Source organism: Megalops cyprinoides, chromosome 9, assembly GCF_013368585.1.
Source record: "Megalops cyprinoides isolate fMegCyp1 chromosome 9, fMegCyp1.pri, whole genome shotgun sequence".
NCBI classification, from domain to species: Eukaryota; Metazoa; Chordata; class Actinopteri; order Elopiformes; family Megalopidae; genus Megalops; species Megalops cyprinoides.
The window spans coordinates 14,903,840-14,925,261 of record NC_050591.1 but is presented as its reverse complement, the minus strand read 5'-3'; the positions used below and the strand labels follow the sequence as shown (position 1 = coordinate 14,925,261).

At 47.3% G+C, this 21,422-nt stretch overlaps 2 protein-coding genes across 4 annotated transcripts in view; one reads left to right on the top strand and one right to left on the bottom strand.

Annotated features, from left to right (window-relative positions):
• The window catches only part of sik3 (SIK family kinase 3), a 29,156-nt gene extending 16,487 nt beyond the window's left edge, over positions 1-12,669 (bottom strand). For both annotated transcript variants that reach the window (XM_036536579.1, XM_036536580.1), the window contains exons 1-2: positions 12,332-12,669; positions 104-220 (exon numbers count right to left, since the gene is read on the bottom strand). In XM_036536579.1, coding sequence (XP_036392472.1) covers positions 104-220; positions 12,332-12,622 — 408 coding nt within the window. In that variant the 5' untranslated portion in view covers positions 12,623-12,669. The remainder of the gene's footprint in view (positions 1-103; positions 221-12,331) is intronic.
• A 2,176-nt stretch (positions 12,670-14,845) lies between these two features.
• Positions 14,846-20,671, top strand: LOC118783127 (platelet-activating factor acetylhydrolase IB subunit beta-like). 2 transcript variants are annotated; one of them, XM_036536834.1, is made up of 6 exons: positions 14,846-14,938; positions 15,887-15,972; positions 17,113-17,202; positions 17,615-17,731; positions 18,040-18,162; positions 19,029-20,671. In XM_036536834.1, the coding sequence occupies exons 2-6, from the start codon at positions 15,892-15,894 to the stop codon at positions 19,305-19,307; spliced, it is 690 nt and encodes a 229-aa protein (XP_036392727.1). In that variant the 5' UTR covers positions 14,846-14,938; positions 15,887-15,891; the 3' UTR covers positions 19,308-20,671. The 2 variants fall into 2 exon arrangements, with proteins under 2 accessions (XP_036392727.1, XP_036392726.1); XM_036536833.1 differs by having other exon boundaries at positions 14,846-15,209.
• Positions 20,672-21,422: the final 751 nt, after the last annotated feature.

Genomic DNA, 21,422 nt, shown 5'->3' with positions numbered 1-21,422 from the left:
GCTGAGACAGATGGGAAAGAACAGACGCGGAGAGAAAAAGGAACGGGCTGATAGATGACAGCCATACGGGCGGACAGACAGACAGACAGACAGACAGATAGACCTGGTAGAGGCGAATGATATGAGGGTGTCTCAGCATCTTCATGATCTGCACTTCTCTGAAGATCTTCTTCAGGTTCTCGTCGTCCAGCTGGGTCTTGTCCACTATCTTAATGGCCACCTGCAGCAGATAGAGCCAGAGTTTGTACAAGCTCCACTTCATCAAAAAAACACTATGATCATGCATCTTTTCTCTCAGACCATTTGCACCACAGAGAATTGTTTCCTGCCTTCTTAGAGGGATAATAACATGTATGTATGATAATACACAGAAGGTACTGTACAGTGTTTAGTACACAGTTATACTAATACAATTGCATCCTTTGTATTAAAAAGATGCATTGACAGGTTTATCAGTTGACTTGTTCTCACAAAAAGGACCAAAAAACAAAATGCAAACCTTTGCTCACAGAGCTGTGACCCATAAGAAAAGCAAGGAGAAGCATTAAAAATGCACCACACCCCCTGCAAGTGTAGGGGATACGGACACACAATTGCTACCAAAACCAAGTCTATCAGAGTGCTTACCCTCAAAATGTATGGTATATGGCCCTGGCCATCTGGTAAAGAGAGGATTGTGCTCTGCATGATCCCACACCCTTATCAGGCCATAAAACAACACTATGCTATTTTTAAGGGATTTTGTTGCATTGCTCTTGATTTAAGATAAGCACAAACATCCTGGCACAGCCGCGCATGTGTGGCACGTAACACCTAAGAGGCGCCTGGCACTTCAAAGGGGAGCTCAAACAATGGAGGTTACTGGAGATTCTCAGGTCTTTGTCATGCAGCGTTTACATGGGCTGTCCCTGTCCAATCAGATTGCGCGGCAATGGGAGGCGTGAGTCTCCTACCAGTGACCAAGCCACGTGCCCATATGGAGTATAACCTTTGGAGTGGCCCTGTATAAGTACAGCAAGAACAATGTGCTCATGTTCCCTATTAGCTCCTTTCTGTTGGCCTTGCACCTCTGATAGCTCTGCTAAGGGACCCCTCCTTGCTCTGGGAGGGGGGTGTGGGTGCTTCCTCCCCTGAAAGAGATGCACCAAAGTTTTTAGCTCAGCTAGCTCTGGAATTCACCTCCAGCTCTGGATAGCCAAGCTCTTTCCAACACACTCCACTATGAATCCACAAGCAGCTCTGGAATTAAGACCCTCGACAATAAACGACACACCCTCAGAGATTGAAATGAACACAAAGTTGGAGGCTGTCAGTAAAGACAGCTCTCATTGACTGTGAAAGCGACAGTGTCTCCTCCTAATGCCCCTGTGGCAGTGACATTTCTACCTGGCAAGGATGCCAAAAGACCTGTGGGTAAAATGTACCGTTTTTCCTTTTGCACTAGTGCAAACATGAAGTTGGTGGCTGTCAGCGAAGACAGCTCTTACGGGTGCAAAGACAACGTATCTCTTTGACATCTTCCACGTCGAGCACGTGTGACTGGAAAGAAAGCCCACTGAGATGTGTCAACACACACCTGCGATTCGTACAACCCATTACAATTACATTATGAGACCGATTAGAGTAACAAATAGTTAAGTTAAGCTTATGTCAAAATACGGTAAATTGCACAGTTAGACACACATCTAATTAATGTTTTGTCAGTGCATGTCAAACTACGGTTATCACTTCATGATCTCACAGCTGTTGAAAGCCCAATCTGACACTCGCACTCAGCATTATCTTCACATTCCCCTTTTCCTGTTGCTCTGTTCTGCAGTAACCTTTTTCATCATTTATTCATTCATTCATTTCTTGCTTGTCGTTGCCTTTTGTTTAGCTATTCTTGTTCATTTAGTTTCATCAGTGAAGAAACTTAAAAGACTCATTTTATTCATTGTTATAATTCGTTAAGGAATGTTAACTATCCTCGCCAAATGACCAGTGCCTCTGTGGGGACAGCGATATCCCCTACATAGATGGCGCCCTGTCTGAGGATAGGCATGTGCGCTACACATGCTAGAAATGCAGTTAGTTAGCCACAGCAGCAGGAGAACAGTCCCCACTTCAGCACTCAGCGCAGCTTCGTTACAGTCAGCACTGAGCGGCGCCAGGGCAGCCCTGGTCACAGAGTGCCGGAGATGTCTCGGCTTTATCACATAATAGGGCTAATCGCATAACTGGATCACACTCTACTCCACATTAATGCAGGTGACCGTGTGAAAGCCCAGTGACATGAGGACTGCCTCCAGGCACGCTCGCCTGCGCTCATTTAGCGCAACGGCTGACCCAATTATGTAATTAAGAGCTTGGACAGAGCGAAAGCCAGAAACATCTCCGGCCTTCCAGAACTGGGTCCCTGCTTGTCCCTCAGGTCAGCGCGTGTGGCCATCCTTCTGGGCTTCACAAAAATTCGCTGGAGTTATGGAAACCCTTTGGTGGTAAGACGACAGAATACGCTCTGGATCGCCACAACAAAGATGGGTCAGGGGAAGATGAGGTAAGACAGAAGAGGAAGACTGTGATACAGGAAACCTGGCAAGCAGACAGTACTGATATAGAGGAACAGAAACATTTAGATAGAGAGACAATGCAACACACACCTGTCTTACTCAAACAGAGGAAAGAGGGAGATGTTGGAGGGAGAAGTTGGAGGAAAATAGAAAGACAGAGAAACAACGAGCAAATGCCGCCTCATTCCATCTCTCGGGTTTCGATACAATGACTTCCCTAAAGGGTTTTGGTGCCACAAATCCCAAAAACTGGGATCTGCATCTTTCGTTCTTCTTCAAACTCTGACTCTCTCTAAAGGTCAAAGAGGGAAAGACAGCAGGCCTTGACTCAGGAATGACCCTGGGCTCAGCGTAATCGCTGAAATCACATGAATCATTCCATCTGACTGGGACAGGCCCTTTTCGGATAAGCCATTAGAATTTCTCAATTATTCAGTCAAAGCTGCCCAAGCAGCGTCTAGACGTTTGGCTGCAGGTTCGCTCTCTGCTCGCTATTACTATTTGAGTTGGCCCACAAAGACCGGGGCCGGAGAGGTGGGGATTAGGGGAGATAAAAGTGGGGACAGTGAATCCGGCCTTCGCCTGCAGGCCTGGGTGGGAATGCACTGGCCCAGATGTTGTGTGCACAAGGAATGCGGAGCACGGAGCTGATTACATCACCACAGCTGGATGCCCGCCAGCGCTAATAATAACCGTCGCTGGGCTTAAAATAATGCCTGGCGAAACGGACACACAGACACACAAACACACAGCCCTACTGAGAGTTCACCGGCGGCACATGCTGTGCTGGGAGAGGGCGCGCGTGCGGTCCAGACAGGAAGTGACGCAACTGAGTCTCCCCCGGGGCCCCCGGCAAAAAGGTCGAATAAGAGCAGGGCGACGCTTTCGCCGTCCCCACGCTGCTGTGGGGTCATGGGAAAAACCCCCTGGAGAGCAGTCCGAATTCCTGAATGAAACTAATGAGAGGGGCAGGACGGACTGCCAACACAAAGAAGTAAATGATGACGTCTGCGATACGCTGGATGGACAGGTCCTTTTGGGTGAGGCAAGCTGACCTTGCCACACCCTGTGACGCTTTCCGCCTTGATCCGATTAGCCTTACGCAAAATCATCCATTTACGCAGCCGGAGGTTTACTGGAACAAGTCAGGCAACGTACTCTGCTCAGGTGCACCACTGCAGAGCCACGAGGTCTGTACCTGCGATCTCCCCATACGCTAAGCCTAGTCCCCTTCCTTAAGCGCGGAGCCGTGCTGCTGCTTCTTTCAGAACAAGCCTCAAAGCAACCCCCACTTCTCCTGAGTGGCAATGATCATGCGATGCCAAAAGGAACACACACACACGTACTGATACACAAATAAGCCTTCTGCTTTTACCCAGCAACACACACCCACCAAGTAAATTAACATCAACAGCATGAAGTGGCAGATGCTAATGAGAACAAAACAAGAAACCTCAGACTGCAAGAAGAGTCTTACACCTTTGCTCCACACACTGACAATGACCCAGGGACCTGCAGATACAAGCGAACCACACACTCGAGAGGCGGAAATCACGTTGCAGCGCTCTACGTGCACAAACATACACTCACGCCACGGTCCCACACAGTTTCAGAACATCAGGTGCTTCTCTATGCAAATCTACTCAAAATAAGGAAACCTGAATAAAATAAAACTGGCGTGAGCTTGTGCTGGCTTATAAAAACTGTTCCGGCAGGTGTGATTAAACATCAATTTGAGCGCTGGATAAGCACTGAGCGTTGGGGAGCGGTGTATGGCGGGGGTGGAATGAAATTTGGTTCTTCTCACTTGATTCTTTATCAATTCTTGATTCATTTCCCAACCTTCCAGCAGATAAGCAGTTTCCACCTCTACCCAGGAGTTCAGTGATCCTGAGGGTTTCTTTGAGATGGTTTTGTATCAGAAGCTGACTGACACCCAGAACCGTGGGTGATTCAAGGGTGCTATCCAGCAAAGCCTCCTGTTAAGTACTTAGACCACAGCTGACCGAAAACCCAAAGTCTATGCATCTCCAGGAGACACCACTGCGGAAGGGACACTGCAGATCCGCTCTGAGCAGTATTACACGGCTACCAATCAATCAATGGCGTTAGGCTACCGGGTGGACCACACCCCTCCTCCAGGAGGGAGGCCGTCGCCACCCTCACCCCCAGCGCAGCGAGCCGGGAAACAGTAATCAGAGCCGTTTTGGATGACGGACCTGGGTGCGCCGCACGTGTCGTGTCCCTCATCAGATCCCTCGGGAAAAAATGCCAACGGTGAGACGCTCGGCCGACCGCGGGTTAACAGCGGCCACCTCATCCTACCCCCTGAGACCGCGCGGCTGACGTTCCAACCGAGGGACGATGACGTCGAGCAGCGCTCAAACCCGCAGCCCACATGTAAGACTGGATCCCGGAACATCACCCTCTCTGCTAAAGCGTGACTGCTACCCCCCCGCTGCTCATGCCACGTCAGAAGCATCCTGCTGTTTGCTGCGGAGGGACAGATCGCCACAGTGCCACGGGACCCTGCTTGGCCCTGGCCATCCAGGTTTGGCAGGAGCAGCTAATTCAGCAGCGAGTCAGATTTTCTGTAGCAACAGGCTCGACGCTAGGTGGCGTGGCTGGAGTGCGTCCAGAGAATGTCCTTCTTCGGTCACTCACACACAAACAGACAAACATTTACACACACACACACACACACACACACACACACGTACAGACACACAAGACTCCTCGTTTCACACTTAGAGCCTCCACGTGTAAAAAATGTGTCAGTAACATTTTTCACAATGAATACACGCCAAAACGTCAGCAGAGCCGAACCACGCGAGGGCAACGCGATTCGATCACCGTTTATTTGTTCTAACTAATGAGGCGGCAGAACTGGGAAGGCCGCGGGGTTGTTACGGGAACGATGGGGGGGGGGGGGGGGGGGTGACTGAGGCACAGAAAAGCAAACCAACGTAATCGCAAGACGGTGACAGAAAAAAAAAAAAAAAAAACCCAAAGCGCTCGTGCAGCTGGTGTGCTTGTCAATGCGTGGGCCTGTATCGTAAAAAGCAATCTGGGGACAAAATTTGAAAAGGTGTCTCCATAAAGATGCTATCGCAGTCTCAACAGCACAGACGCTGCTGACTGGGGACTGAGGACAGTGCGCTCCTGGGTTGTTTTTTTTTTTTTTTTTGCCGAGAGCTGAGAGGTGTTCTGCTCTGCTCTTTCGGGCTATTTCTGCCTGTCGTTGGGGAGGCGTTGTTTCCATTTGAGTTGGGAATGTGACAAACCAACGGCATGACGGTGCGCGGGAAGTCCCCGCAAGCGCATCAAAACAAATTAGAGTGAATGAGTCAGCGTGCGTGCATGCATGTGTGTGCATGCGTATCTGCAAGCGCATGTGCCGGGTGTCAGCGAGCAATGTCTGCGTGCCTCTGTAATTGTGTGGCTGTTTCTGTGTGCATCAGGTATTGGTGGACAGTGCCTGTGCGCACCTGCACTGTGTCAACTGTGTGCATATGTGAATGCCCCAGGTATCAGCAAGCAGTGTCGTGTGCCTCTGTTCTGTATGTCTCTGTCTGCATCAAATATCAGTCTCTATGTGCATCAGTATTGTGTGTGTGTGCATCAGGTATGAGTAAGCCCTGTCTGTGTGCATCTGAATTGTGCGTGAGCATTAGGTATCAGTGGACAGTGCTTGTGTTTTCTTTTACCTTGTGTGTGTGTGTGTACTTTTCGCATGGCTACCCCATTTTGTGTTACACTGTCCCTCTTCATTGCGCTGATCACAAATATCAGTCCTCCTTATTCCGAGCTGAGAGGAGATGAGGTGTGTAAACAGCTTTCCATCCAGCAGCTTCTCACTGTAGCGGGGAGCTTGAACTCATTTGGCCTATCCTGAAGAACCCTACAGACAGCTCACATCCGGCGAGAGGGCAAAAAAAAAAAGGGGGGCCCACACGCTTTCCCTTTTCATTAACGTCAGCGACGGAGGCCGCGTCACTGTGGGGATATGAGACTCCGTCCAGCAATTTCTCCACAATCAACCGCTCCTGTTCGCCGGCGTTCCATCTCCACGGCAACCAGGTCAGAGACCGAGTCAAAATTCGATTGATGCAAGACCCTCCGTGAGGTCTGCCAGCGACTGCTGCGTTTTGAGCTTGGGGAGGGGGGGGGGGTGGGCAACGTTGCTACAGCAATCACAAGGGCCTGTTACCCTGCCCTTCAACCGCAGCTGAGCTGCGAGGTTTTAACCCTCATTGAAAGACAGAGGGATCGTGTGTGTGTGTGTGTGTGTGTGTGTGTGTGTGTATACTTGTTCCTGCTGTGAAAATACGCAGGACAAAACCAGTTCTGTATTCCACTGTAGAAATTCTGTAGAAACGAGTATGATGTAGCCTATGCTGGTGTTTACTCTTGTGGTGATATAACATCTTGCCCCTCCCTTACCCCAGCCTGTGCTGCCTTTTGATCACTTTAGTCCTTTAAAAATTATACCAGTGTCCTTCCTCACAATAAGGGTTAACCAGCAGCCAGTGTGTGATCCAAGTGGGACTCAGACCTTTTAACCACCTGGCCCAGTGCAGTCTTTCCTCCAGGAAGTGACAAGACTAACAGCACACAGTGAAATCACATACATAATGAGTTCTATAACATACAAGCATTGCCATTACATATAAATCTCACTACAATACAAAGTTTATGCCACAGCCTCTCCTACTGACTGACATACAGCTGGCGCAACCTCCTGTGGCCTAAATGGAAAGGCATGTTTACCATTGTTTTTTTCTCAACCCTTTACAGCTTTCGGTGGAATGACACCAAAAGTGTACAAGGAAACAACTGCCCCTTGAAAACCAAAAAGCAAAACAATATATATATATAATCAAACCAACATCTGAAATAAACTTAAGGAATAAAATTCCAACCTTCAACTACCTGTTGCATCCTCACAGAGTCATTACTATTTACATATATATGAAACAGGAATATATTATATATAAATAAATAATAAAATAAATAAATGAATAAAATTAAAACTTGATGGACAAATGTCAGAATTCTATGCGACAACGCCGGGGCGGAGTTGTGGTGTCATTTCACTGAACACCTAAAATGCAGAACAGCACCCGTTTCTACAAGCGGGCCATTTAAGCCGCAGGACCAGGATGGGCCATTTGGGTAAGTACATAACGACGGCATCACGGCGCACTGCGCACAACAAGGGCTCGCCCTGCTCGCCTCATGATCTCCATCGCTGTCAGCTACCAGAGCCAGGGCGAGGAGAGAGGAACGGGGCCCGGGCTGAAGGCGAAATGAGGCGGCAACGGGATTTCCCTCCGCGGCGCGTGCAAGCCGGGACACGCCGAGCAACCGCTGCCGTCTCCATACTGTACCTGTCTGATCAGGGGTAAGCTTACAGTGCCCTACCTGAAGGCCAGCGGCTTGAGCAAAGCAGGTATGATGCATTAGCAGCACATCAAACGTTGTGCAATTTATGCGTTTTCACAGAGCACCTACCTGCTGAGTCAATGCCCTTATCCACGGTAATTCCCACCGCCTGCATTTCAAACGTCGGCATTTATTGTGGGGAAATTCAGGTGAGCCACCTTGGTCAAGGGTACGACAGCAGTGTCCCGCAACTCTAGTGCTGAGGGTAGTTAACACAGCACCTGAGGCTTGAGTAATGCTGTACTGTAATGTAATGAGCTACAAATATCGGTTATTGCTGTAATGCAACACGTTTAGCCTTTAATTGTACCACTTAGTACACTTTCAGGCCAGTTGATAAATAATAAATAACCACTCTGCTAATACAGACCAGTGTGGGGTTTCTGCCTGAACCAAGTAAAAGCAGAAAAAAAGTGAGTATAAACCCATCTCCTGGTAGTTTAGGTGTGACTTTAGTGGTTATCCTGATTAAACATATTTACATGGTAATGGTGGACATGCCCCAGCACAGTACATAGCTACAACCCTGTTTATAAGAAACTGGTTTACAAGGCAACATGACTGGAACAATACACGTGGCAGACATGCAAATGGGTTCTAACCTCAGATTCATACGCTATTTTTAAGTCGTCGGTGAGGTTTTCATTTGTCGACCGCAAACCGAACGCACATTGGAAACATCAATGCAATATGTATGTCCCATGCGCAAATCAACTGTACATTGAACTGCACCGATTCAAATACACCACTATGCAAACCTCGTTATGATGGTGTGCTGTGTGCTTTACAGCTGTGTGCATCTGCATTTGCCCTAACTTTAATCCGCCATCACTTTGATGGTGATGTGAAGTAATTTAACACATCATACAAGACTTTTACTTGGGGAAATGTGGATATCACGTCTCATTTTTCAAGGCAAGGTACATCCGGTAACCTGCCCAAAACATGCCCACCTCCTCCTGATGCAGGTGAGGTGGTTTTGTATTGATAATATCCTTTCACAGCACTGACGCTGTGTCTGAGTGCACCTACACTGCGCATGTGTGTACCGCTTCCCCAGCGAGCTCGAGAGAAGAAACAAGGCCATCTGTATTTGTATAAAACCCTCAAATACAAACAGCAACAAGCAGTTGGTCGGAGCGTTAATACAAAATGGAATCACACGCCCTCGTATATTGGGAAAAAAAAAAATCAGATCGATGTAGCCAAGCAAAATGCAAACACGTTATGAAAAAAAAAAATACAACAACGGTCTGATCATCAATATCATACTGATATGCAATAAATCATTTTTCAGGTGGCTAATGCCATTTCCTGAAGAAATCCATTCTGTTAAGCAACAAGGTATATCATAGTTGCATAACACGCACAGAGTGGACTTTGAGTTTGCTAAACAGAGCAAAAAAATACTGGCAGTTACAATTTACCACCAACAGCAGTATTGATCATATACTGTTCCTTGAACTAGACTGGTCTTCCGATTAACAAATCAATTGGAAGAGACACAGCTTGCGTCTTATCAAGAACATGACCATTCACCCCTAGAATGACTTTAATAAGCCCAATTGATTGTACACCCACTGTTGTACTGCATTACATAAGAAACAGTCTTGAGCATATAAGGAGAACTTTTTATTGCAAACAATTTCACAGTGCAGCTTTTCTCAACAATAAGGTAAACATTGAACTTAACTGAATCTAGGAGACAGACACTTGTGGTATATGGCTGAAACCACAGGCTAATTAAGGTTCTACCTAGACTGGACACATTAAAGTGCAGGAAACCAGCAGGAAATTCTAACTGAAAGAGGGAGCACTTAAATAAACACCCACGCACACATGCACGCATACACACACACACAGACACACACAAACCATATTCCACTCAGTAAAACAGGTGACAGAGGGGCATCGGCCAAGCCATCTTGGACAAGCCTTGAGGACTGACCACCCGCAACTGTCTTTGCTGCCACACCATGACCGCACCGCCCGACTTTCCCACACCCACACATACACATGCATGCACGCACGAGAGAGCACAGCACTTTCACTTGCTGCTGCTTTGCCTCCAGTGCGCGCAGGTCTGGTGACAACCAGTGCCTGTCATCTCCTTATCTTTCCAACGCAGAGACCTGTGAACGCTGGGCTCAGGGACACTGCAACCCGGCCGGCGCAACCCGCGTCTTTATCTGCACTCACGCCAAATAAGGTAGCGCCCTGAGCATTGGCCACAGAATGGAGATTGGAGCATGGGTTAGGACACTGGACTGGTAACCTGGAGGTTGTGAGCTTGAGTTTTGGGTTTGACAACCACACTTGTACCCTTGACCGAAGCACCTAAACTGAAATGCTTCAGAAAATGTACAGTAGCACCGACGGAAAGTATGTCAAATGTAAGCTATGTGTATGTAAGGCCTCGGAGGTATAGGACTGCTAAGCAACATCTTACAGCTAATAGCGCTCCGCCGAGTGCCCAAATTTTACTAGTTTACTTCACCCATAACATCAATGATAGAACATTCTGTTCTGGATATACTAGGGCTACCATTTTCTTGGCCTTGGATCATAAAAACATTGTCTGTTTCGTTAAAACTAAAAAAAAATGAAACTTTAGCCCGATCACGGAGCACGTGCCCATGAGATCTTCCTTTATACACCGTTCAGTTCTCTGAAGTGCTCACAAGCCCGCACGCACTTCAGATCGTCACCGTGGAGCATCGTCTGACAGCTTTGCTGGGTTGAAGTGGGATGTACCATTATTCGGCACTTCGGGCGATTCAGTTGCCTCAATCCTGTGGGGCCCTGTCGGCCCCCCATCTCTACAGCAACCGTTGATAGCCACGACCAAGGCCACCCCCCCCCCCCCCCCTTCCTTAAACTGTCAAAGAGCTCCCTTACAGATCAGCAAAACTGACCAAGCGATTGGACAGCAGACGCTAAAACACCAAGAGAGCAAGTCACTGGCAGTGAGCCTTCTGTTTCCCTTGAAGCCGTTTGGCTTGAATTTTAACGCCAGCTCCGTAAATGCGCATTACTTTGGCGGCGGGGTTCAAGTCAACGAATATTGAATTATGGTGTATATGTGTGCCTGTAATGTGGCAGAGATTCGTGTAACGTTAAAGTGTGCGACGCACGAGAGTGAAAGATTAAGAAGCTGGCTGAGCGACGGTATGGGGAAAATCTAAGTGAAGGTTAGGATAACTATAGCTTTACAATTACGTCATTTTACATGATTGTCAGTGGATGAGTCGGAGCATATAAACAAAGCCCAAATATTGATACAGAGACATAACCTAAAACTCTCCAATGTCAGCTTTATCTTCCCACAAACGCCCACACTATGCAAAAAACACGCAAACGCACGCGGATAGGTTGCTGGCTCCATCACTGCGAACCGATCCACTACATATAATATATTTTAACCCACACAGCGCGATTTCACGGATAAAACACAGTCCACCCACCTATTCAAAACACACACACACACACACAATCCCACATCAACAAACGACGGAAATGCTGACCTGGGAAATTCACATGTTGAAGCTATAAGCCAAAACCATTTTTGGACGATTGGTTGCCGATACGTCTACTTCACATCAGAAACTTGAATAATTGAAATCTAAACAGAAACGACAAGCCGACACTTTGTCGATTGATCATGGTGGCTAACGTTAAATGCCTTGTATTAAAAACGCTTGAATAAGCATTGTCTAGCTCGTAGCTTTTTGGTATATTATTTTACAAGCTTACATTAGCTCTACTACCCGACTCACAATCCCTCTTTCTCAAGCTAGCCAGCTAACGTTACATAGATAGATACGGTTTTCACGCATGATGTTGTAATGATCCATCTGATCTTGACAACAGTCACTATAGTTTACTAGCCATGACGAGAACCTTCAGCCCAATTCTGTACGATTTTGAGAGGAACACTCTCAGATGTCCCTTTCTCATCTCAACCCCGGTGCCCTTCCTTCTCTCTCTGCGCTGACATGTCATCCGAAAGCCCGGTATACTGTATGTACAGCCGAGTCCACTGTCACTATTACGACAGAAAAAAACTCGACATGTGCCCGTCAATCTCTCGCTACCCTGTGTTTACACCCCCGCACCGAGGTATGCGTTAGACCTGTGCTGGTGGTGCCTCTCTGCCCAGCTCACAGGCCCGAACATCAGCCTGGAACCGAGGAGAGCGACGCGGTGGTAGCTAGCTGGCTAAGTTAGCCAAGTACCTATCTGCCCCTTATCGCTAGCTAGCTGCCCTCCTGTGACTGCGGAGCGATGACAGGTCAGATCTGATCGCCACCACACGCCCAAATCATTGCTCTTACCTTGGCTTTTGTGATGATGTGAGTGGCTAGTTTTACAACAGCGAAGTTCCCCTTGCCGATGGTCCGCTCAATTTCGTAGTAGCCCACTCGAGCTGGGGGGGGCCTGCTGGCCGGGAGGTGGCTGGGGCTGGTGATGCAGCCAGCAGCCGGGGCAGCTCGACCGGGGTGGCTGATTCCAGAGGTGGGCTGTGCTCGGTTTGGGGCGCCCATGCCTGCGGGGGCTGGTCGGGTAGGGTGCGTAATCCCGGCCGCTGCGGATCCAGCTGCACCTCCGCTCGACACGGCCGCCATCTTCTTGCCTCTCTGCGGGAACAACAAGCAAGCCTGCGGAGCGCGCACCGCGGGCACGCCCCCGCCCTGCGTCACATCGCGCATACTGCACCTCCGCAGCGCCCTCTCCAGGATGTAACCATAGCAACGGCTAGAGTAACAATGACTTCATTGCTCTCTAACGCACGATGTGGTTGCCTAGACAACCCAACTGCGCATCACTGTACCGTGAGAGTAAGTCAGCAGAAACACTTGCAAAAATACGCCTGCCATTAAAATTACTGATAACAAAATGAAGCCAGATTAACAGAAAACAATTTAGACCAGGTTACCTCATACATCACCTGCCATCTATATTATTGTTAATAGAGGGTAGCCATCTGCACAATCACTAGTTTAGGCCACATTAACTCACACCAACGGAACAATTCCACTATTCCAACGCAAACCTACCCAGTGTATGCTAAATCCTATTCACCCTTCTGGTAGGAATTTGGGCCTGTTTAGAACATGCAGAGAGCAGTAAGCTCGTGTTCAGGTTAAACACAGGATGGTTGAACTGTTAGCACTTGTCAGAAAACAGAAACAAAAGAAACTATATCAAATTAATGCTAAACACAGGCTTACTATTGGAACCAACAGAACTGTCAATATGAAAAAGTATGTGGAAATACATTAATACGCTGAAATCAATCTAAGGTCAGAGATGAACTAAAATCTAGATTCAAATCATGTGCCTATCAGCCTGCCTTATGATGCTTAATAATGGCATATTCATGAAGATAGAGAGCACACGACACAGAGAGAGCGAGAGAGTGCTCACGAGAGAGGGTGAGAGAGAGATTTAGTGATGCAAGGGGGGAGCAATGTATATTATCAGATGTTTATTACAAATGAAATGTAATGGTCAGTACTGTCTGACTGTGAAACAGTGCTTTTCTTGTCTTGTGTTTCAGATAGATTTTAGCTTTCTGGTTATTTTTATATGATTAGCTAAATCATATTCCAATACCTGATCTAGTTTGCAAATGAGGAGGTATTTCCACTACAAACAGCACTGGTGTTTTGATCTTGTAAAGACAGTGGAATAAAGTAACAACTGAGGATATAGATACGTTTTTTCTTGGATTCTATCTGATTGCAGTTATCAGGCTTGCAAATCCAGCTGTCATATTCAAAAAAAGACAGAGCTGTGTGGTAGATTTCTTGAAAGGACTTTTATGAAAAAAAAAAAAAAAAAACACTTATGAGGGTGATCTGCTTCTATACTGTTCATAAGTATCCCAAAGGGAATCAATGAGAAACAGCATTCCAGCGATGCATTTTCAGATGGCCACCTACTATCACTATTGCCATTCATAGTATTATGAATGATCTAATTGGTGAGCATCCATAAATTAATTTTGGAAGTGACACTTTCCATTGTTTCTCATGGGGACATTTTGAATTTACCAGCAGGCTGAAATGTGTCCTTGAAGCTGGGGCATAAATATGACTGTGCAGCAGTGCAGTGTAGTGAATAGGAAGCATAACATGTGACTGGAAGGTTGCAAAATACTTCAACTGACGTGTCTAAGTGTATTCCACCATTATAAATGAATGTTTTGAAATTCCCTGTGAAAGGGGGTGGCTACTAATCAAACATACAATGTACCTTTTGCCATCTGCACATGTCAGATATGGGCATAGATTCATTTGCTGTGTCAACCAATTATGGAAGGCATTGGAGACTGTGATAAGACGTTGCTGTATGATGACATATATGGAGATGGATATCTGTTTTAGTGACCCAGTGTCACAGCTCTTACAGGACTGATCCAATTTCAGGGAGTAAAGACAGCTGACAGACTTCAGTCATTAAATATATTAATGCTGAATTATTGCATCACACAAATGTTAAAATATGAAATCAAATAATTTAATAAAAGTATAGGCCTAATAATCGAAACTGTGAAATGAAAACTTGTACATTTTCTGTATATTCATGGGTATCGCTTTAGAGCAGTCGTTGCGGAGATCCTCTCATTATCATAATGCATGGGTGCATTTATTCAATCCTGTGTATCCTCTATTAGCTCATCTCAATAGAATAATGATCAGACAATCAGCACAACATCTGCTCTGAAGTGATGCCCGTGAATGCGCGGACGCTCCTCCCTGAGACGCGGACGTCAGTGCCCCTGACGCAAGCCTGAGGTGGGACATCCTGCGATGATGGACGTGTGGAAGCGGAAGCAGCCGCGGTGAGGTTGAAGCGCAGCGAGAGGCGGGAGGCGGGGAGGGTCCCAACGAGTCAGACCATCAAGCCGCATCCGAAGCCCAAGATTAGATGCAAAAGTAAACAACGGGATATTGGGATCATAACGTGTGATCCCTATACGGCTGCGTTTTGAATCCGGGTGTGCGGGGCTGAGCGGAAAAGAAAAAGAGGAATTAGGCACACGAGGGCACCTGGAGCTAGCTAGCTAGTAGGCAGCTACCGCGCCGCCGCTAAAAAAGCATCCTAGCCTCTCCGGATACGTTGACGCGGACTGCTGGGCATAGCCAGTATACGGAAAGGAATACGAATAGCAATATACATCGAGGCCTGCGTATCAACAACCGTCAGGTACCAAGGGTAATGGGGAAAGGGCTTGCTGCGTGCGTACGGGTTCCTACTCTCTTCAGGCTGTTGTGTATATTTGGGTGGGGGACCTAACTTTAGCGATGTCCCTTGACTGCAATGGTTACTGTGGGGGTGTTGCCACGGGGGGCGACATTCATTTTGTCTTCATGACTTGTGAAATACGACAAAAAGGTCTACCCATCGCTAGCAAACTAGCTAGCCGAGCCGTGGCGTTGTCTCCTGTCATGCGCTTTAATCCCCTAGTTAACCGTTGACTGCTAACTAAGGGTTGCTCTTCTAGCTAACAAAACCCTAAGGTGATCATTGCCCTCCGCTTCGGTGCACTGATAGTTACCACGATCGAAGTACAGAGCAGGCAGTAGTGTCTCCCATGGGTTGTGGCCAGATGACCGCACGGAGCGCTCTGATATCTGCCCTGCGGCCAAACGCGTGGCGGAGATCCGTTGTTTTGAACATGAACAGTGTCCAGACAGTTTCCGTATAATTTTGTCAAGGATACACTTAAGCTGTAATGTTATAGCCATCTCAAACTACCCTTCTCTGTGTGTTAGATTGCACCTGATGTATGCCAGCTGTGGTAGTAGGTCGAAGCTCAGCATGTGCACGCAAACATTAAAAATTCCTGTTTGTACTGAGGGTGTGTCTTTATGTACCCCTAGCCAGAATGAGCGGCGACGAGGTGAACCCGGCAGCAGTGCCTGTTCCAGTTCAGGATGTACAGGGAGACGGGCGCTGGATGTCCCAGGTGAGACAGACGCCGTACACAGCACACTGCACTCAGAAACGCGGCCACCGATTCCGATGTACAACCTAAAGACCTGTCCACGCTGCGCGATGGAGTAGGACTGCAGGTTTTACCCACGGGATGCTCAGCAACCAGCGCAACATTCATTATCACAGCCATCATGTGAGACATACCAAGGTTCAGGACCCAACGCCGAAGCATGGCTGTGAGCCACGTGAACGCTAACCAAGTTAAAATTTAAAGGTAACCGTTTTAAAGTTGATTGGAATTCGCCAGTGTGGACAGGGCTGTAGAGTGGGGTTATTGCAGGTCAGGAGGGTCTCACTGTGCTGTATGGTTGTGGCTTGGGCCCCTCCTCCTTACAGCCCATTAGGTAATTATGGTTTCCTCTGTGGTGAGAGAGGAAAATGAGGACACAGAGTTTCAAAATTGCCATGGGAATCGATTAGAACCAGTGCAAAAAATGCCTCCATTTATCTCCATTGGCAACTGGTTGTGCTCATTTGCCTCCAAATTTGACTGTTGAGTATTTCTGTTAGGTTTTTGTCCAGGCTTGCATTATTCATGTATTCAGGTGTGACAAATTGCATCACTCTCTTTTCTGTAAGGACATGCCTGTCTGACAGAACTGATTTGTGACCCAGTTGCTATGAAATCAGCACCAGTGGCTCACCCCCTGGATGTCTGTATGATATTGCTGAATACAAAGCCATTTCATAACTTTTCTGAAAATAACTTTTTGGAAGTTTACTGTGTGAAAAGAACTTTACCAACATGTTAAATACCACAGAAGTTAATGTGCCTAAGAGAAATTCTAGCATAAGCACAGGTTAAGAAAATGTCTTTGCTTTAATTGTGCAATTAGTCTATAAAGTTGCAGTTTTGTGCCCTGGCAAAGTGGGACCGCTCTAGTTACATATTTATTTCCATCATAGTGGACGTAGTCAACATGTGCAAACATATGCAAGAACAATGGCACATGCTCTTTTGCTGTAGTGGGCCTGTCTCACAGTATTGGGCAGGTGGCATTTAATGTAGTGGATTCTGGAAGTATTGCACGCTTGACGCCGTGTAATGTTCCACAGTGCAGATTGACAAAAAAAAAAATCGGTCTGACCTGCTTGTATGTGTTTGATTTAGCACATGCGCTTCGTGCAGGAGTGTAAGGATGCCGAGCCAGAAGTGCTGTTTGTGGGAGACTCCATGGTGCAACTCATGCAGCAGTACGAGGTGGGTGTGCGCTCACAGCACATTTTTCTGTTTATGTAGACATGCTCAACCTCTTAAATGTGCATGAGGCAGTGATTGAATCACTGTAGTGATTGTATATGTGGCAGTTGTGTTGGTAGCCACACCACTGCCATGTACTCACATGGTTGTGTGTAGTGGACCAGTTTTTACATTTACATTTAGTCATTTAGCAGATGTTCTTCTCCAGAGCAGCGTACAGAAGTGCATACAAGAAGGTTAGGCTAAGAGCAAAGATCATACTAAATCATAAGGCTCACAGTCCAATAGTAGGAATCATTACATGGCATACCATATTCTGTTCAGTGCCATAGTAGAGGAAGCTTGTGTAGGTTACAGTATGAATGTTTAGACTTCGGGGTTTGCAACCTGTTTGTACTTGTCTTTGTCTCAGGTCTGGAGGGAGCTGTTCTCCCCCCTCCATGCCCTAAATTTTGGCATCGCAGGAGACACCACCTGCAATGTGCTGTGGAGGCTGCAGAACGGCGAGCTCCAGAACATCCGGCCCAAGGTAATGTGGAGAAAGAGGGAGAGGGGGTGGGGGAAGGGAGGGAGAGAGGATGGAATGGAGAAAGGCTGGTCAGAGGTAGAGTATCTTTAGAAAAATGAAAGGAGGAAAAGGGGTTGGCTAAGAGAGACGGCAAGGAGCGGGGGGGGGGGGTACAGGGCGGAATCCTTGTAGATAAGGACGGATAAGTAAGAGATGAAAAGGGAGGCTGAATGAACTGAAGAAAGGAAGAGTAAACGAAGGTGTGGGTTGGAGTTTTGGTCCCCCTCTATGTCTGTGCTTACAACGCATTACTTTTTTCTGCTCCCCAGGTGGTGGTGGTGTGGGTAGGAACCAACAACCATGAGCACACAGCAGAACAGGTTGCAGGGGGAATCCTGGCCATCGCACAGCTGCTCATCTCCTCCCTCCCACAGGCAAAGATTGTTGTTCTGGTGAGTCTCTCCACGTCCTTCTCTGTTCCCAGTCTGTCTCTGTGTTTCTGTGTCCGTGACATGTTTATTCCTGCTGTGTGCTTGACTGTTAAGGTGGATGAATGTCTTATCTGTACGGATATTTTATTTTTGAATCCCACACCACTTCTGTTCTCAGCTCTGTTGAGGGATAGCCAGTAATGATGGATGACACTATCAAGGACATGAACCAATAGTAGTGTGTTGCTATGGAAAGCCAAGTTTTCTAATTGGTTTACCTAGTCAGTGACCAACAGCATATGGTGGCTCCACCCACTAATGGGTTCGTGAAGCTTGACGTTCACCTCGCTAATAAGACCTCAAGTCTTTCTGCAACATAGACATGAATGGAACTTGTTGTTCCATCAGCATTTTCAAAAGTCAGAATCAAACTACTGCCAAAGTACTTTTCACAAAGGCGCAGTGTGCTCTGCACATAACAACCAAAATCCTGTTATAGTCAAAAGGGGGTTTATTCACGTGGAGTGCTGACACATAGCTAGTGTCCTGAACTGCTGCCATGGAAACGGACTTGCGTCCTTGCACAGATGCCATTTCCTATTGTTCTGGCCAAGTGTCAGGATCTAACCTCGCCCCCACCCCCCCAGCTTGCACACTCACCCACACACACCAACTAAGCTAAAGATGGGAACCAGGGTGGGAGCCTATTATCTAAAAATAAAATTGTCTTAGAGGTGGAACTTTAGTATCCATCTATGAAAAAATAAACACTGCTTCCTGAATGAGTGGAATAAGTACATCAAGTGGGTGGACTACCACACAATCTGATGATGTAACTGGTTGGCGGGTTTGAATGACAGGTGTATGCTCTTGTCTCCTCCGTACAGGGCCTCCTGCCGCGGGGCGAGCGGCCCAACCCGCTCCGGGAAAAGAATGCGGCGGTGAACGGTTTTTTGCGCTCCTGGCTGCCCCGCCTGGGCGCCACGCAGTTCCTGGACGTGGACTCCGGCTTCGCGCACTCGGACGGCACCATTTCCACCAGCGACATGTTTGACTTTCTGCACCTGACGGCCAGCGGGTACCGGGCCGTGGCCAAGCCCCTGAGCGAACTGCTGCTGCAGCTGCTGGAGGAGACGCCCGAGGAGAGACGCGCCTCGCTGGTCTGAGAGAGCCGGAGCAGGCAGGAGGGATGGAGAGACGAGAGGAGAAGCAGAGGGGCGAGAGAGGGGACGGGGCAGAGGGAGGGAGATTTGGAGACTGAAGTGGGGGTGGGGAAGTCATACACATACCTAGATGGAGTGGTCACACATAAAGGAGTAAAAATAGCATACTAGCATTTTCACATGGAGAAAGAGAAAGGGAGACCCTCGCACCCAAAAGACTGTCAGAAACAGAAACACTAAAATTCCAACGAATACACACTAAGCAAGAGGGAGGAGTGCTGAGAAAGATCACAGCAGCTGCGTCCGCATAGGGGAAGAGACAGGTGCCGGGACCAGAAAGGCTGGTGAACCCGATCTGAGCCCAGGAGGAGAGGTGGAAGCATCTTCTTGACGACCTGTTCTGCCAGACTCTGGAATGTCCACTGACCTGTGTGGCAGCTGTCCTGGAACCGCACAATTGGAGGCACTCCAGGCTGTCTCAGCATCATAAGGCCCTGCTCTGAAGAGTGTAGCGAGAGTAAAAACAAACATGAAACCCACTGCTGAACGTGGCTTCAAGAGCAAAAAAGAAATGGAGTAAAAAGGGAGGAATTTCAAGGAAAAGGGGGAAGGCTTGTCACTTGACATCATGCGAGTCAGTGAGCCAGAGAGGACCGTGGAAATGGACTGCACCACTGGAATGAATGGTGAAGACGGTGGATATCCAGCACCACACCCCAGAGGATGGGACCACACGCTGTCCTCTGCACTTGTGTCAAGCTCAATTTCGTATACAAGTCTGTCTCTTTACAATCCCTACTCCCCCACACAGAAGAGTGCCCTCTTCGCACTGTGCAACTATTTCAGCCTATCTCAGCCCCTGCCCCCTTTCTCTCTCTCTGGTTCTTATTGCCGATATATAGTTATCGGTCATAGTGCATCTTTTTTTTTCCAGTCCTGTCTCCAACGCATCTTTTAACACATGCTGTCTTGTTCCAGCCTCCTTTGTGTGGCAAGCCTTTGTGCTTCTTTCTGTCTGAAGCTTAAGGCATCTCACTTCTCCTGCCCTCTCGGAATGTGTGTTGTGTGCAAGCACCAATCGACATTCCACTCTTAAAAGGACTACGCCTGTGTGAGTGTGTGTGTGTGTGCGAATGAGAGAAGTTGTGTACATACAGTATATATAAATATTCAGCCCCAGCTGTTTCCTCTGTGGTAGAACATTGTGCTGTGTAATGTGAGGTTGGGTAGGTGTCCCCAATGTTGTGTGTGTGGGCAAGTGTGGGTGGATGTCCCCACATTGCGCGTCTGTGTTCAGTGCAGAGTCTCTGTGCTAACTGGGCTTTTTGTCATGTGCTTGACTAAAGAGAGCATTCCAATAAAGAACCATGGAGATCAGTGATGTGAGTTGACAGTTGTTATTTCATCTCCTGGGAGTGAATAAAATGTGTGCCATTTCTCACTAGTTCATTAGTGCTTTTAAGTACATGTATTTATTACTATGAATGATTTTGTTATGGTTTCAACCATAGGTATTTATTTATTTATTTAACTACAAATATCCACACAAAGGCAGGTTATATATACATGTGCATTATGTAAATTATATCTACTTCTGCTGACCAGGCCTACTGTGGACATTTGACAGGGGAGAAGGGGAACAGTGGTTGTGTTCTGACTGGTTCAATACAGGTTTATGGTAATTATGCTATTTAAAAACATTTAACATAACATAAAACTTATATGTATAAAATCCATTTTGAACAATAACATACAGTCTATTTTGGGTGCAGGGCCAATGGTAAATAGAAAAGATGCAGAATTCAAATATGAACCTAAGCCAGCACATCCTGGATGTCTTGGGTGATTTCGCATTACCAGCACAGACACTGATGGCAAAATGTTGCAGATGAAACTGCTCGGGAGTCTCCCATCAACTGTAACGTGGTGATGGACTCAACATCTTGCAATTGTTGGACTGATAGTTCCATAACCGGAACTCTTGAGGCACCGCAGGAAAGACGCAGAGGGCGTTATCTCCCCTTTTAAAAAGGTATCTGTAGCAAACGAGGCCATTGCGGTGACGTCATCACGTCCTGTTCGGTTTGTTTACAGCGGTAGGGAGGGCGCTAGTGAGTG

Bases quoted from the DNA above. Each gene is read 5' to 3' on its own strand.
- LOC118783127 (XM_036536834.1), top strand. From the start codon at position 15,892: ATGAGCGGCGACGAGGTGAACCCGGCAGCAGTGCCTGTTCCAGTTCAG. The intron at 17,732-18,039 runs GTAATGTGGAGA...TCTGCTCCCCAG, and splicing joins TCCAGAACATCCGGCCCAAG to GTGGTGGTGGTGTGGGTAGG. The intron at 18,163-19,028 runs GTGAGTCTCTCC...TCCTCCGTACAG, and splicing joins AGGCAAAGATTGTTGTTCTG to GGCCTCCTGCCGCGGGGCGA.